This window comes from Equus caballus, chromosome 10, assembly GCF_041296265.1.
Source record: "Equus caballus isolate H_3958 breed thoroughbred chromosome 10, TB-T2T, whole genome shotgun sequence".
Classification (NCBI taxonomy): Eukaryota; Metazoa; Chordata; class Mammalia; order Perissodactyla; family Equidae; genus Equus; species Equus caballus.
Genome location: NC_091693.1, coordinates 20,192,212 through 20,208,611, shown reverse-complemented (window position 1 = coordinate 20,208,611; position 16,400 = coordinate 20,192,212). Strand labels below are relative to the sequence as shown.

The 16,400-nt window shown below is 50.2% G+C and overlaps 1 protein-coding gene across 1 annotated transcript; it reads left to right on the top strand.

Moving 5' to 3' along the window:
* The first annotated feature begins 43 nt into the window (after window positions 1-43).
* LOC102150592 (zinc finger protein 345) lies at window positions 44-13,754 on the top strand. Its single transcript, XM_023650203.2, is given in 3 exon segments — window positions 44-255; window positions 4,094-4,181; window positions 11,768-13,754. Coding segments are annotated over 2 exon segments (1,881 nt in total). The 5' UTR covers window positions 44-255; window positions 4,094-4,148; the 3' UTR covers window positions 13,616-13,754.
* The last annotated feature ends 2,646 nt before the right edge of the window (window positions 13,755-16,400 follow it).

The window sequence follows — 16,400 nt, the reverse complement described above, 5'->3', positions numbered from 1 at the left end:
GGGTGCGAGCCGGCCCAGGGAGGCGGGCGCTCAGGGGGCGGGTCCGCCTCCTGCCCAGGTGGGAGGGGGAAGGGCGCTGTGGGCAGTGCCTCGCCCCCTGCTGTCCTTCGCGACGCGGCCCCGGTGTCCTCCTGCGGTCCTCGCGGGTCGGACGATCTCCGCGCGCAGGAATTGGGCGCCTGCTGTTTGCCGGGAGTGCGGCCGATCGCGGGACCGCTGCGATCTCCCCGAGGAGGTACCTTTCCTCATTCGCAGGTGAAGAAACAGACTCTCCCGGGTCACAGTGCTGATAAGTGGTCTCCTGGGATCCCACCCGGGGATGTCCGACCGAGGGCCCCAGCGTACCCTGCACAGCCACGGCCTCGGTCTCGGTCCTCCTTATGCTGAGCATCTGTTCTCCTCCCTCTGGGTCTCTCATTTCTCTGATCTGCCCCCACCACCCCAACCTCCGTTCTGTCTCCCTCTCTCTCTCTCTGGGTCTCTGCTCTCCTATCTCTGTATGTCTCTCTCCACCTCCCCGTGTCTCTGTCCTCCCCTCTCTGGGTCTCTGCACGACCCCTGCCCCACGGGAGTCTCTGCTTTTTCTAAAAACAAGATCATTTTCTTTCAAAACCATAGCGCCATGATCACATCAGGAAATTGACATCGATACAATGCTATGAGCTCATCTACAGACCTTCTGCAAGTTTTGCTAATAGTCCCAAAAATGTCCTCAATGGCAAAAGAAAATCCCATGTCACGCACTGCTTGATTTGTCAGGTCTCTTTCATCTCCGGTAGCCTGGAAGAGTTCTTTGGTCTTTCTTTGACTTTCGTGATCTTGGCAATTCTGAATTTTGCAGACGGTGTCCTTCTGGAATGTCCCACACTTTGGATTTGCTCGATGTTTCCTCATGATTAGATTTAGGGGGTTTTTTGGTAGCAATGCTTTAGGGGGCCAACCCGGTGGTGTAGTGGGTTAAGTTTGCACGTTCCTCTTTGGGGGTTGGGAGTTCTTGGGTTGAGATCCTGGGCACAGACCTACACACCGCTCATCAAGCCATGCTGTGGTGGCGTCCCATATACAAAACAGAGGAAGATTGGCACAGATGTTAGCTCAGGGCCAATCTTCCTCACCAAAAAAAGTAAAGAAGAAATGCTTTAGGAGTGATGCTCTGACCTTCTCATCAGATCAGGAGCCTGTGAGGTCTGTTTGGCCATCACTGGTCACGTCAACCTGGATCACTTGGCCAAGGTGGTGCCTGTCAGGTTTCTCCCTCTTCTTTTGGTAACTTGTAAGTGACTTTGGGGAGCTGGTTAAGACTCTGTTCCTCATTGCCCCATCAAAATGCCCCCCGCTGGTTTCGGTCTTCAGGGGCGTGCCTCCCTGTGTACCTGGGTGTACGTGTGGCTGTTTGCCTGGAAACACGTGTGAAGCCCTGAGTCTTTATTTCTGGACTGGTTTCCCGTTGCTGCTGTAACAAATTACTGCAAACTCAGTGGCTTCAAACAGCACGGTTTTTGTAAGAGAACACTGTGCTCCCTCGCAGTTCTGGAGGGTGGGAGTCTGAGATGGGTCTCACTGGGCTGAAGTCAAGCAGAGCCGTGCTCCCTCCCGAGGCTCCAGGGGAGAATTCCTTTCCTGGCCTTTTCCAGCTTCTAGAACCACCTGCCTCCCTTGGCAGTGTCCTCTCTCTGACTCTGCTTCTCTTTTTCTGTCACATGGCCTTCCCCTCCACGTCAGATATCCCTCTGCCTGCCTCTTATAAGGACTCTTGTGGTTACATTTAGGGCCCACCTGTTGGTGTTGTGATTCAATGTACATACCAGGATAGATGCGCAGAGGGCTGATGGCCACTCTGAGTTTATTAGAACCAGCGTTTCAGTATATACATAGCTTATCTGTTAAACATACACAGGTGTTCTGGACAATGTAATTAGCAGATGCCAAGAATTCTTAGTGATTTCTCAAGGTGCCCTCCCTTGGCCTCTGTTTTGATATTATCATGTTATCGCTGTGCTCGTATATTTTATCTCAGAGCATGCAAGGCCTCCTAGGCAACGGCCCCTCCTGCTCCCGATATCGTGTCTCCGTCTGTGCCCCTGGGTGGCCGTGTCTGGCTTAGGTTGCCTCCCCCTGGAGATCTTACCCGTCTTTGGCTAACCGGCCTTCTCACGTCCGGGTCACAGTTTGTTGGCAAGCCTTTTCCAGTGATTATTAACCCTTCCTGTGTCAGGGGCGGCTACAAGAACCCAGCATGGAGCCTGTCACTCACAGGGGGCTCAGAGGTGTTCGATGAATGAATGGGGGTGACCACACTCTGAACACCAACTTCTCTTTGACAGGGACGCTCAACCTTTTTGTTTAAATTTTTTTTATTGGGGTAACATTGGTTTATTGCACTATGTAATTTTCAGGTGGACATCATTATATTTCTTTTTCTGTGTGGATTACATCACGTTCACCACCCAAAGTCTAATTATAACCCATCACCACACACATGTGCCCAGTCACCCCTTCCACCCTCCCCCCTTCCCCTCTGGTAACCACCAATCCAATCTCTATCTCTCTGTGTTTGTTTGTCGTTGTTTTTATCTTCTACTTATGAGTGAGATCATATGGTATTTGGCTTTCTCCCTCTGACTTATTTCACTCAGCATAATACCCTCAAGGTCCATCCATGTTGTCACAAATGGCCGGATTTCATCATTTCTTATGGCTGAGTAGTATTCCGTTGTGTATAAATACCACATCTTCTTTATCCATTCGTCCCTTCATGGGCACCTAGGTGGCTTCCAAGTCTTGGCTATTGTGAATAACGCTGCGATGAACATAGGGGTGCACGGATCTTTACGCATTCGTGTTTTCACATTCTTTGGAATAAATACCCAGCAGTGGAATAGCTGGATCATATGGTAGATCCAGTCCTAATTTTTTGAGGAATCGCCATACTGATTTCCACAGTGGCTGCCCCAGTTTGCACTCCCACCGGCAGTCAACAAGGGTTCCCTTCTCTCCGCAAGGGATGCTTAAACTTTATTCCAACATCTTAAGCAAGAGTCCAGGATCCTTAAATAGGGTTTATAAGACAGATCGAAAGAACTCTGCAAAATGTGGTCCCTCCGCACAGTGGCATATTATTCAGCCGTGAAAAGGAATGAAGCAGGGATACGCGCTGTAACATGGGTAGACCTTGCACATGTTATGCAAAGTGAAAGAAGCCAGACACACAGGCCATCTGCTGTAGGAGTCCATTTATATGGACTGTCCAGAATGGGCACCTCCATTGAGACAGGAAGATGAGTGGTTATGAGGGGCTGGTGTGGGGCGGGGGGACAGGCAGATTTGGGGGTGACTGGTTAACGGGACAGGGTTCCTTTTAGGGTGATGATGAAAATGTTCTGGAACTAGATAGTAGGGATGGCTGCGCCACACTGAGAATGTCCCAAATGCCACTGAATCGTACACTTGTAAGCGGTTAAAATGGTATATTTGATGTTGTGTGTATTTTACCACAATAAAAAAAATTATAAGAAAAATAAGAGGGGTTGGCTCCGAGGCCAGACTTCTGGGTTCAATTCCCCTCTGACACTTGCTATCTCTATGACCTTGAGCAAGGGCTTCGACCTCTCGTGCCTCAGTTTCCCCATCTGGGGACAACTGTAGTTGCCTTTCCGAGAGCTGTTGGGGGGGGGGGGTGCAGTGAGCTGAACCTTTTTTTTTTTGAGGAAGATTAGCCCTGAGCTAACTGCTGCCAATCCTCCTGTTTTTGCTGAGGAAGACTGGCCCTGAGCTCACATCCATGCCATCTTCCTCTACTTTCTATGTGGGACGCCTACCACAGCATGGCTTGCCAAGTGGTGCCATGTTCGCACCCGGGACCCGAACCAGCGAACCCCGGGCCGCCAAAGCGAACGTGCGCACTTAACCGCTGTGCCACCGGGCCGGCCCTGAACCTTTTGATTGCTAGTGGTGGCTGTTACAGGACGGGGGCCTCAGGCAGCACCCCCGTCACGAGGAGACCAGGGCCCCCACTGTCACCAGGCGTCTGTGGCAAAGTGTGTGCCTGTCTGGGCCAGAACTGACCGCTCTCTGCTCCGGGCTCCTCCTCCAGCTCTGCGGACTCAGGCCTGGGCCATTCTCCTGGAGGTGCATGCCTGGACCCAGCAATGGCCACCAGGACCCTGACGGCTGAGGACCAGGTGAGTCTGGGCTCCCTCTGCCCCGGGATGACCATCCCCGTCTCTGCCTGTGGCCTGAAGACCTTCTGCCCCTCCCGATACTGGGAGAGAGGCTGTGGTGGGAGGACCTCTGGGGCTGGGAGGTGCAGGGATGAGAGGGGACAGGTGGGAAGGGGGCAGGATGCTCCAAGCTGGGACATGATGATGTGGTCTAAAAGTCAGTCATCTATCGTCCAGCAGCCTTTTGGTTACTCGGCGAAGTGGGAAGTGGACGGCTTTGCTTCACCCCGAACTTTATCTTTGGAGTCAGGAATGGGCGTTGGGATCAGGGTTGGGGTCTGGGATGGGGTGCAATTTCATAATAGCTCTGGCACACGATGGCTTGATAGCTTTTTAAAAAGTGTTTCTTGGGGCTGGCCCAGTGGCGTAGTGGTTAAGTTCACACACTCTGCTTCAGCGGCGTGGGGTTCACAGGTTTGGATCCCGGGCATGGACCTACATGCTGCTCATCAAGCCAGGCTGTGGCGACATCCCACATACAAAATAGAGGAAGATTGACACAGATGTTAGTTCGGTGACAATCTTCCTCAAGCAAAAAGAGGAAGATTGGTAACAGATGTTTGCTCAGGGCCAATCTTCCTCACCAAAAAAAAAAAAAAAAAAGTGTTTCTTAGGGCTGTCACATACAGCTGTGTAGGTTACGCACTGCACAAGGGTGCCTCATCTCCGTGGCTGATTTATACTTTCTACCTCATATGTTGGTATATTTATTATGGCAGTTTTCACGCAGATGGCAGCAAATGGTCATACACTAAAAGAATTGGTTTATTATAACAGTTTTCCAACAGATGGCGGTAAAGAGTCGTGTGAAAACGGAGCCTTGTTCTCCTTTCTACCAAGGTGCTGCCCTCGACATCCGGTTTGATTCAGTCGTTCCAAATCTGCCGAGTCAGAATGTTCTAGCTTAAAGTGTGAGGCTCTTGACCCATGACCTCTCCACCCCCAGACTTCTGACAGAAGGTGCCCCTCCACCGTGTCAAATTGGCCCTTGCAGGAATCAGTGACTTTCAAGGACGTGGCCGTGGACTTCACCCTGGAGGAGTGGGGCTGGCTGGGGCCTGGCCAGAGGGAGCTGTACCGGGACGTGATGCTGGAGACCTACCAGAACCTTCTCTCACGGGGTGACGCCCCGCCCCCTGCCCTCATCTCTGTTGTGCCCACCCGCTGCTGGACGGTGGGCCTTCCCTGGGGGTCCCCGTGGTGCCCTCTCTGCTCCTCTCGCCGGTCCCTCCCGAGTGGCCTCTGTCTGTGTCTCTGTCTCAGCGTCCCTGAGCCCCGAGTCCCCTGCTCGTCCCCACCATCTTCCACCTGTGCCCCCGCCCTCTTCTCAGGCTCCAAGAGCCCCCCGATGTCCCCATTCAACAGGCTCCATGTTGGAATCTTCTCCCCAAAGTGCATACATGCTGTTCCCCAAAGGTGTCTCGAGTCCTACACTTGTCCACCCGCCTGCGTCCTGACCCCCCGCGAGGCCCCTCGCGTTCCCCACACTCACCCTGCGCTCACGTCTCCACGCTGACCTGCTCCTTCTGCTCCTCTGCTCCCCGTCTCTGGTTGGCTCCGCATCCCCCAGATTGGTTGGACCAGACCCCCGGGCACCATCCTCAGCCTCCCCTGCCCTCCCTGACTGCCCCCGACTCTCTGTGCCCACAGCCCCGCCCCGCTCAGGCCTCATCCTCTCCCCGGACCCCCCTCCAGCCTCCTCTTGGGTCTGTCTCCTTCTCGCTCCATCTCTTCCTTCTCAATCCCTTTCTCCGGCTCCTCTGTCCCTCCCTTTCCCTGTAAACCACGGCTGTCCCCAAGGCTGCTCCCAGGCTCCGTGATCCACTGGGAGGACCCACCGGCCTCAGCGTGTCATCGTCCTCACCCCCGGATTCATCACAGTGAAGGGACACGGAGAAGTTGGTAGAGGGATGGGACGCACGGGGTGAAGTCGGGGAGACCAGGCCCGCTTCCAGAGTCCTCACGTGGAGGTGTGACCACACATGGGAAATGTCAACCGGGGACACTTGTTAGAGACCCGGCACCCAGGGTTTGACAGGGGCTGGTCCCATAGGCCCCTCTGCCTGGCACGTACCAAAATTGCAGATCCCCCAAAGAAAGCGGAGGCTCAGCTTAACAGGTTGGGCACAGGGAGGCCCTCTTACTGGTCAGAGAATGCTGGAACCCTCCCGAAATCCAGGTTTGCAGCCGCCAGCCGAGGGCTACCTTGTGGGCAGGCCCCTCCGAGGACAGCAGCCAGCCTGCCGCGTTGCCCTTTTTCTGCACAACTTGCACGTACAGAATGAGGTCCCTCCAGTCTGTCCCCTGAGCTCCGACTTTGTGCAGCTGGTGGCCTCCAGGACCCCTCCCTGGGGAGGTCCCGGCCCCCAGACTCCCTGTGCCCACCGGGCTCTCCATGTACCCCCAGACCCACTCCTCCTCCGGGTCCCCCATCTCAGGACCATCCTCCGCCCACCTGGGCACCAGGCCAGCCCCGGGCACTGGCTCTCCCGGCCCTTCCTACCCTCGTGTCCCTGCGTTTGCCCCACTCTCCGCCTCCAGCTTCACGTGGCCTGTTTCCCTCCACGTGTGTGTGTCTCTCCTCTTATGGGGACACCAGCCGCTGGCTTTAGGTCTCTCCGTCCCCCTGTAGGGCCTCATCTTAACTCGTTACATCTGCAAAGCCGCTGTTTCCAAATGAGGCCACATTCTGAGGCTCCTGTGGACGTAATTTGGGGGGGGCCGCTGTTCAACCTACTATAGGAAGAGGGAAATTAGTGATCTTGAAGACAGCAGACTGAAAAAAGTAAAAAGAAGCAGATGAAATTAATTTTAGTAGTATGTTGTTTCACCCGATGGATCCGAAATACGGTCATCTGGGCACATGTCGAAATCATAACCAGTATACAAATTATTACAGCGAAGAAGATATTTTACACTTTTTTGCAGATTAGGTCTTTGAAATGGGGTGTGTATTTCACACTCAACTTGAACAGCTCAGAGTAAGAGCCTTCAACAGGGATGGCAGGTATGCAGTAGGTGCTCAATAAATGAGTCCGGTGTTGACCACTAGAACCTCTAAACATTAGGCGCCCAACGTATGCATCCCTCCTGCAGATCCGGGGCCTGGGGCCCGGCCCTGAGGCCTCCCTGTGACCATGGCACCCACAGCCAAGTCTCGTGTCTTTTCCACGGGGAGGGCTTCCGGGGTCCAAACCGGATATGATCTTCTGTCTGGAGCGAGGGGAGGAGCCCAGGATGGAGGAGAGAGAAGCCCGGCGAGTTACCCGTCCAGGTGGGTGAGGCTGTCCAGCGAGTGCAAGCCATCCTCCCACCCCATCTGTCATGATCAGACATGTCAAGAATGAGGCAGGGGCCAGCCCAGTGGCATAGTGGTTAGGTTCGCACACTCCACTTCGGTGGCCCGGGGTTTGCGGGTTCAGATCCCAGGTGCGAACCTACACACCACTCATCAAGCCACGCTGTGGCAGCGTCCCACATACAAGATAGAGGAAGATTGGCACAGATGTTAGCTCAGAGCCAATCTTCCTCACCAAAATAAAGGGGGGGGCAGGGTGACACGTGGGCCATAATCATGAGTTCTGTGTTCATATCCCAGCTCCACCACTTCCTGGCTCTGTGACCTTCAGGCAAAATATTTAGCCCCTCTGTCCCTCAAGTTTCCCATCTGCAAAATGGTGACAATAATCGTACAGTATTCCTTGGGAGGAATAAATGAGTTGACACATGCAGAGTGTGGCCCAGCGCCTGGCACACAGTGACAGAATGGGTCAGAATAGGCTGTGACGGTTATTGTTAGGATTATTCTATGGGAATCGCCTGTGTAAAGACCCAGCAGTGGTGCCTGGCCTGACCTGTTGGGGGACAGGAAGAAGCCAGAGTTTTGCCCCCACTCGCCCCCGAGCTGCATCAGAGGAGGGGGTGGAAGCATCTTTGTTTCTGCCACTGTCCACCCTGTTGTGGGGCCACACCTTGCGCCCTCCTTCCCCGTCACCCACCACAGCCTGTCAGTCCCCAGTCCCACCCCTCCTGCCCATAACTTCGCCCAGTGCCCTCCTCTCTCCCCTGCAGTCTGGGCTCAGGCCTCAGCTTCCCTCACCTGGACTCTCACCCCAATCTCCACCCTGGCCCCTCAGCCTCCAATCTTAAGCCCTCCAGTTCATCTCACACACAGCCCCGGAGGGGTCTTCCTTCGCCGAGAGCTGATACTGTCCCTCCCCTGCTCACAGCCCTCCCATGGCTCCCCAGTGCCCCTGAGTCGAACACCTGGCCCCTAAGCCTGGCACTCGAGGCCCTGTGTGTCCTCATCTCTCATCACCATCCGCCTGTGGTTGTACCCCATGCCCTGACCTCATGGAAGCACCTGTCCCTACCTGAACTTGAATGTGTATTCCCACCTTTGGGGCTTTGCACATTCTGTTCCCTCTGCCTGGAACACCCTTCCCTGCTTTGTCTGCCTGGTGAACACCTTCATGTTCCTCAAGATGAAAGTTACAGCTCATCTCCTCCAGGAGGCCCTCCCTGACTCCCAGGCTGAGCGACCTGCCCCTTCTGGGTGTTCTCACAGCTCCTTGCTTGAGCTGCCATTACTGCACTTGCTTATGTTGTGATTAAGAGTGGGGGCCCTGGAGCCAGACTCTCTGAGTTCAAACCCCAGCTCTGCCGCTGACAGGCTGTGTGACTGTGGGTAAGTGGCTTAACCTCTTGGTGCCTCTATTTCCTTATCTGTCAAGTGGGGACACTAATACTACCCACCTCGTTGAATTTTGAGGGGAGGCTAAATTAGTTAATATATAGAACAGTGCCTGGCACGTAGGAAGCATTTAATGAATATTACTTATTGCAATAATTATTATTAGTATTCTGTTACTATTACTGAATTACCTGATGTATTAATCAGGACTCGCATGTAAAAAAATCAAAATAGCTTAAGCAAAATTAGATTTTTTTGGACCCGTATAAGTGGGACGACTTCAGGCATATGGATCTCAGGCTGTGAATGGGCTCGCTGGGTCTCTCTCCCCTTCCCTCCCCCGCATGTTGATTCCACCCGTTTCTAGCTTCAGTCCATCTTCAGGCCTTTCCAAGTGGTGCTCGGTATGGCTGCCCATAGTCTCAACCTTCTATTCTGCCTAGCAACACCATATACCTATCTCAGGGAAGACTCTGATTGGCTGTGCTTGGATCTTGAACCAATTATAATTGGCCTGGGGGATGGGCTATTCTGATTGGCCAGCCTGGGTCTCGTGCCCACTCCTGAGGTGGGGATGGGGGAGACTGACGTTAACAGCCCCACCAGGACTGCAGGAAAGGGGAGCCATGGTTCTGCAAAGGCAGGGATGCTGAGGAGAGAAGGAAGAAATGTCCAAAATGTCTGAGTAGGAGCCCACCCCAGCCCCTCTCTGAGGGCAAGGGTCAGAGGTCTGGCTCAGCACAGTCACCCACCCCCAGCACTGTGGTTGGCACATAGCAATTACGTGATTAATGGGCATCCCGTGAACAAATCTACCAGCATCGAAAAGTCAGTCCCCTTCAGCAAATTCCAAATGGTTTTGTTTCCCGTTCATCATCTCCTGTCTACATCTCCCTTTCTCCAAATTGCAAGATTGTGCCATTAAAGTTTCATATACATTAGATATTTGTGGATATCTTTTGATCAAATAAAAGTTATATGTGTTCTTCATAGACACCTTGAAAATCTCAATACGAATAAAGCAGGAAGTGAAAATCCCCCAATAATCCTGCTTATCTCTAAAAAATTCACTTTTAAGATCTTAATGTAGTTCCTTCAAGAATTTTCACTCCAATATCTTTACTGCGTTTTTTAAATATTTTATTTATTTTTTTCTGCTTTTTCTCCCCAAATTCCCCCAGTACATAGTTGTATATTTTAGTCGAGGGTCCTTCTAGTTGTGTGTACTTTTTTAGTTACAAAAGTAAATAATAACATAGATGAACCATGGAGACATATGCTAAGTGAAATAAGCCAGACCCCAAAGGACGAATATTATACAATTCCACGTACACGAGGTCCCCAAAGGAGGCAAATTTGTTAAGACAAAGTAGAATGGTGGTTGTCACAGCCTTGGGGGAGGGGGAATGGGGCCTTAAATGAGGACAGGATTTCAGTTTGGGAAGATGAAAAAGTTCTAGAGATGAATAGTGGTGATGGTTGCACGACAATGTAATGTACTCATGCAGCTGGACTGTACACTTAAAAATGGTTTAAATGGGGGCCGGCCCCGTGGCCGAGTGGTTAAGTTCTCACGCTCTGCTTCAGTGGCCCGGGGTTCACCAGTTCGGATCCTGGGTGCAGACATGGCACTGCTCATCAAGCCATGCTGAGGCGACATCCCACACAGAAGAACTAGAAGGACCTACAACTAGGATATATAACCATGTACTGGGGCTTTGGGGAGGAAAAAAAAGAGGAAAATTGGCAGCAGATGTTAGCTCAGGGCCAATCTTCCTCACCAAAAAAAGCATACTTAAAAAAAGCGGTTTAAATGGGGGCCAGCCCTGGTGGCCTAGTGGTTAAGTTAGGCTCCACTTCAGTGGCCCAGATTCAGTTCCCAGGCACAGACCTACACCACTTTTCAGTGACTACACTGTGGTGGCAACACACATACAAAACAGAGGAAGATCAGCAACAGATGTTAGCTCAGGGCAAATCTTCCTCAGAAAAAAGAAAAAAGGTGTAAATGGTCCATTTTATGCTATGTGTATTTTACCGAAATAAGAAAAGTAAATAATAATAAATTTAAAACCCACCACCACACCACGCATGTGCACACATACATTCCCACACACATAAATTTATGGAAAATCTCTAGAGAGATTCACAATTAGAAACAGTGTAGGAACAAGGGAAGGAGAAGTGTTTCCTTTTCACTGTAATCACCTAGGAAAAACTTACTGTTAGTTTTCAATATTTATAATGAATAAAACATTTCAAATGTGTAATGTAGAAAGGGAAATTTCCCTCTAATCTTATTTATTTAATGGTTTTATTGAGATGTAATTCACTTACCACACAATTCACCGTTTAAAGTGTACAATTCCGTGTTTTTCAGTCTGTTCACTGAATTGTGCCTCCATTACCACGATCCATTCCAAAACATTCTCATTACTCCCCAAAGAAACCCTGTACCCCTCAGCCGTCACTTCCTATCCCCCAGTGAACCCTGGGCCCCCAAAGCAGGAGGTGCGAACTCAACCAGTGCACCGCTGGGCCAGCCCCTGGCTTCACTATTTTATTAGATTGTTTCTCTTTTTCGTATTGATTTGTCAAAATGTATTATATATTACGGCTAACAAACCACGGTGCATATCAACGGTTTTGCAACTCGGTTCTTTTCATTCTTAGACTCTATCTTAGCCGTCTTTTCATGTCACCACGTGAATCTATGTACCTTGTGCGTTTTGAAATAGCAGCCTAAACTTTGAAACTTTTCTTTTTGAGTTTCCCAATGTCAGTTCTAAAACATCAGCTTCCTTTGTCCTGAAACGGACGATATTCATATTTTCCATTTCTTTCCGATTTGGAGGCAAGCTCTGCAGCTACTCAGGAGATGCTTCCGAAAAAGAGCGTTTCTGAAGAGGCAGCCTCCCCAGGGGGGAAGATGGAGGGCATTTTAAGGGCTGTGCTTGGAGATGCCAAGTTGGGGGAATCCCGGACGTGTGGCCGTCGACGGGAGGACCAGGGAAAACAGGAGAGGCCTCTGAGGGGTGCCTTTGCTGCCCCCAAGGAAAACATCTGCTGGGAGAGAGGCCTCGGCCGGAACGAACTTGGGAGAAGCTTCCGGCGGACCTCAGCCTTCATCAGGAAGCAGAGAGCGCCTGGGGGAGAGAGGCCGCAGAATTGGAACGGGCCACGGAAGAGCCTGAAACGCCAAAGGACCTTCGTAGGAAAGAAGCCATTTAACTGCACGGAATGTGGGAAGGCCTTCAGTTACCACTCAGACTATATCCTACACCAGAGGACTCACACTGGGGAGAAACCCTACAAGTGCGACGACGGCGGGAAGGCGTTCAGCAAGAGCTCGTACTTCATCCAGCACCACATCATCCACACGGGGGAGAAGCCCTACGCGTGCAGGGAGTGCGGCAAGACCTTTACTCAGAGCTCGTCACTCACCGAGCATCAGAGGATCCACATGGGAAAGAAACCGTACCGATGCAAGGAATGCGGGAAGGCCTTCACCCAGAGCTCCTCCCTCATCAAACACCAGCGATGCCACACGGGGGAGAAGCCCTACAGGTGCCACCAGTGTGGGAAGTTCTACTCGCAGGTGTCCCACCTCACCTGCCACCGGAAAATCCACACGGGTGAGAAACCCTATTGATGTGGCGAGTGTGGGAAAGCTTTCTGCCACACTTCCTCCCTCACTCGGCACCAGACCACCCACACCGGGGAGAAACCCTACAAATGTAACAAGTGTGGGAAGACCTTCAGCCAGAGCTCAGCCCTCACGCAGCATCAGAGGATTCACACGGGTGAGAAGCTCTATGTATGTAACACATGTGGGAAGGCTTACACGCAGATTTCCCACCTCATGAGGCACCAGAGCATTCACATGGGTGAAAAGCCCTATGTATGTAATGAGTGCAGAAAGGCCTTCGGTCATACGTCATCATTTATGCAACACCAGACGATTCACACCAGCGAGAAGCCCTACAAATGCAATGAGTGTGGGAAAACCTTCAGCCAGAACTCGTCGCTTATGCGCCACCAGAGGATTCACACCAGCAAGAAGCCCTATAAGTGTCAAGTTTGCGGGAAGGCCTACATCCAGATTTCCCACCTCATTCGACACCAGAGGATTCACACTGGAGAGAAGCCGTACAGATGCAGCGAGTGTGGGAAAGCCTTCAGCCGGAGCACCCACCTCATCGAGCACCAGAAAGTCCACACAGGCGAGAAACCCTATAAGTGTAAAGAGTGTGGGAAGACGGTCCATCTCAGCTCGTCCCTCACTCAGCATCAGAGAATTCACACCGGCGAGAAGCCGTACGCCTTTGAGGAGGGTGGCAAAGCCTTCAACCAGAGTCTCCACCTTGTTCAGCATCAGAGGGTTCACACCGGGGAGAAGCCCTAAAAATGCAACAACTGTGGGAAAACCTGTACCCAGATTTCACACCTTATTCAACACCAGAAAGTCCACACGGCTGGCAAATGCTTGTTGGGGAGGATTTCCACTGGGGTTCACACCTGGCTAAACATCAGAGACTTCACACCGTGTACAACGCCTGCATCTGCAATGATTCTGAGCAACCCTCTGCCTGGAGCTCAGAGCTTGCTGATCATCAGAGAATTCACGCTGACTAGAAGGCCTGGGACCATAACAGACTGCCCGTGCCACTGCTGGGTTCAGGTCTGGCTTCATTGGCACTAGTAACTTCCTCCCAGAGAGGAACCCTAACCTCGTGTATTAAGAAAGTTGGTTTCTTTATCTCTCCGAAGGAGGCCGGCGTGATGTCTCACCAGCTGGGACAGCTTCTGCTCATTTTAGGAGCTTCCTCCCCATTTCTCATCCCGACAATGTCCCCAGATAGTGGTACTTAGGGGTGATCTAAAGGCAATGCAACTTCATCTGAGATCTTTAATAAGGCCTCTCTGAGCTTTTTAAATGTATTGATCATTCATTAAATTGGAGCCTGAAAATTCAAGAAAAAAAAAAAAAACACAGCTGGGAAGATTAACCCTTTGGAGAAACAGTCTCAAATATGTGTCCCTGAACACGACTGCTAGACGATTTTAGTTTCCTTTATGACTTGAAGCTACAAATTTCATGGCAAAATCTGCAGTTGGCTTAAACACTGACTATTTTTCACACATTTACAGCCATTTTTTATGTCCTGTTGTCCCTGTCTTTTCCATTTCCAGAATTTGTGTTTTACAAAGCAGTTGGCCTATTATGCATCATTTTCTGATTTTATTTGTGCCCAAAGGGAGCACACATAATAAGACCTCATATTTTTTAATGTATCATTTATTTTTTATTATAAAAACAATACGCATGTGTTTATAACGGGAAAAAAATTTTTAAGTAAAATAACGTGCTCGTTGCAAAGGATAATTTGGAAAGTGTAGAGAAGTATGAACTAAAATGCTAATTCCCCATAATCCCACAGCCCAGTCATTTTTGGGTGTATTTCTTTCTGGTTTTGTTTTACTCTGTATTCCATATCTTTATTTTTCAATGTTGAAAAATTTGGATCAAAAAACAAAACCCAGGGCCCAGCCCGGTGGCACAGCAGTTAAGTTTGCACGTTCCACTTCAGCGGCCTTGGGTTCGCTGGTTTGGATCCCGGGTGTGGACACGGCACTGCTCATCAAGCCATGCTGTGGTAGGCGTCCCACGTATAAAGTGGAGGAAGATGGGCACGGATGTTAGCTCAGGGCCAGTCTTCCTCAGCAAAAAGAGGAGGATTGGCAGCAGACGTTAGCTCAGGGCTAATCTTCCTCAGGAAAAAAAAAAACAACCATATACTCACCTACAGCTTGGCCACCCTCAGAAGTCATATTGTTCTGATTTTTTTCCTATTTCCTTCCAAGTAGCATTTCAAAATAAATGTAATTTTTTAATTGTAATCGGAGCGTAGAAACAATTTTGGCTGCTCCGTTTTGCCCTCATTATACCGTCAGCATTGTCCTTTGTCACCACATACACTACATACTCATCATGATTAGAGCTGATGAGATTTCGTTGGTGGGTGGAGAATAATTTACAAATCCACTCCCCCATTTAGGGTTTGTTCTGAGCCCGTGGTTATCATGGGTTGTTCACCAGTTTCTCCCCCAATTATGGATAATGTTATAATGAGCATTTCCATGCTTACTTTGGGGGGGGATTATTTATTTGGGGGAATTATTTCTCTAAGTGTAATTCCCAGCATGGGAATAACATAATCAAGACTCCAGCCCTTTCCCTGATTCCTAAGACAAGTCAGATTGCTTTCCAAAGGGACCGAACCTAATCCACCTGGCACAAGCTGGGCCTAAGGACCACTGTCCCGCTATATTTTTACCACCACTGAACATCAATCATATAATTTTTTCCCACCAAACATACAAAATGGCTAGTGCTTTCAGTAACCGTGTGCCAGTTTCTGTTCTAAGCCCTTGGTGTGGATGACCTCCTTCCATTCTTCCAGCAACCCCACGTGTTCTGGGCTGTGTGGCCCCATTTCACAGGTGAGGACATTGAGGCACAGAGAGATGAAGTGGCCAAAGTCCCAAAGCTGTGAGCTCGTGGAGCCTGGGTTCAAGCCCCTGTCATCGGGCCCCAGAAGCCCCGCTCTGAACTTTGATGGGGATTGAACACGTTCCACATCTAACCTTTCCTTCTTAAAATAATGTTTATCATCTTATTATAAAAACCAACACATGCTTCTTATAGAAAATTTAGACGACCCCAGAAATCCAGATGATTTCACCCAAAGTCCAGGGCTACCCAGAGATGACTGAACATTTTTACTCCACTTCCGCTATTTTTAAAACTCAATATATAATATTATATATGCTTTACTAAATCTGGGGCCTACTGAGTATACTGTGTAAGCGTATTTCTATGTCTACTTAGCTTTACGTCATGGGCCTCCATCATTAAGTATCATGATTCGCTCATATCACTACACCCATATTATTAAATACCTATGCCATTAAATCATCTTTAACAACCAGGTGTTTGGGCGCTTTGCATAGTTTGTGTTTATACAAACAATGTATTGGCCAGGCCCCTGTTGGACATTTTGGTTGCTTCTAGGTTTTGACTTTTATGAGCATCCCTTCTACTGACGTCTTAGGCTGAGCCACTGAGCATCCCCATGTGAAATCCTGGTAGGGAGGTCGTGGGGTCAAAGGGAGAATTGTTCAGTGACCCTGTGCCCATGGCCGGTGGCTTCCCAGAAGTTCGGTGTCAGTTGGCGGTCCGACTGGCAGTGGATGGGGCTGCATCTCGCCGACATCATCCGTGGTCCCTATGACCATGTTTAAAAGTCTTTGCCAGGTATTTTTTCTAATCTTCTGCAACTTCTTTCATGGTTGAAGAAATACTCATTTATTGTGAATAATTCAGACTATACAAAAATGAAGAAAGCCATGGCTCTCTATAAATCTTCATTCTAAAGATTCTAGACTTTTTTCTGTGAATATGAACCTCCCTTTACGTTTTTATG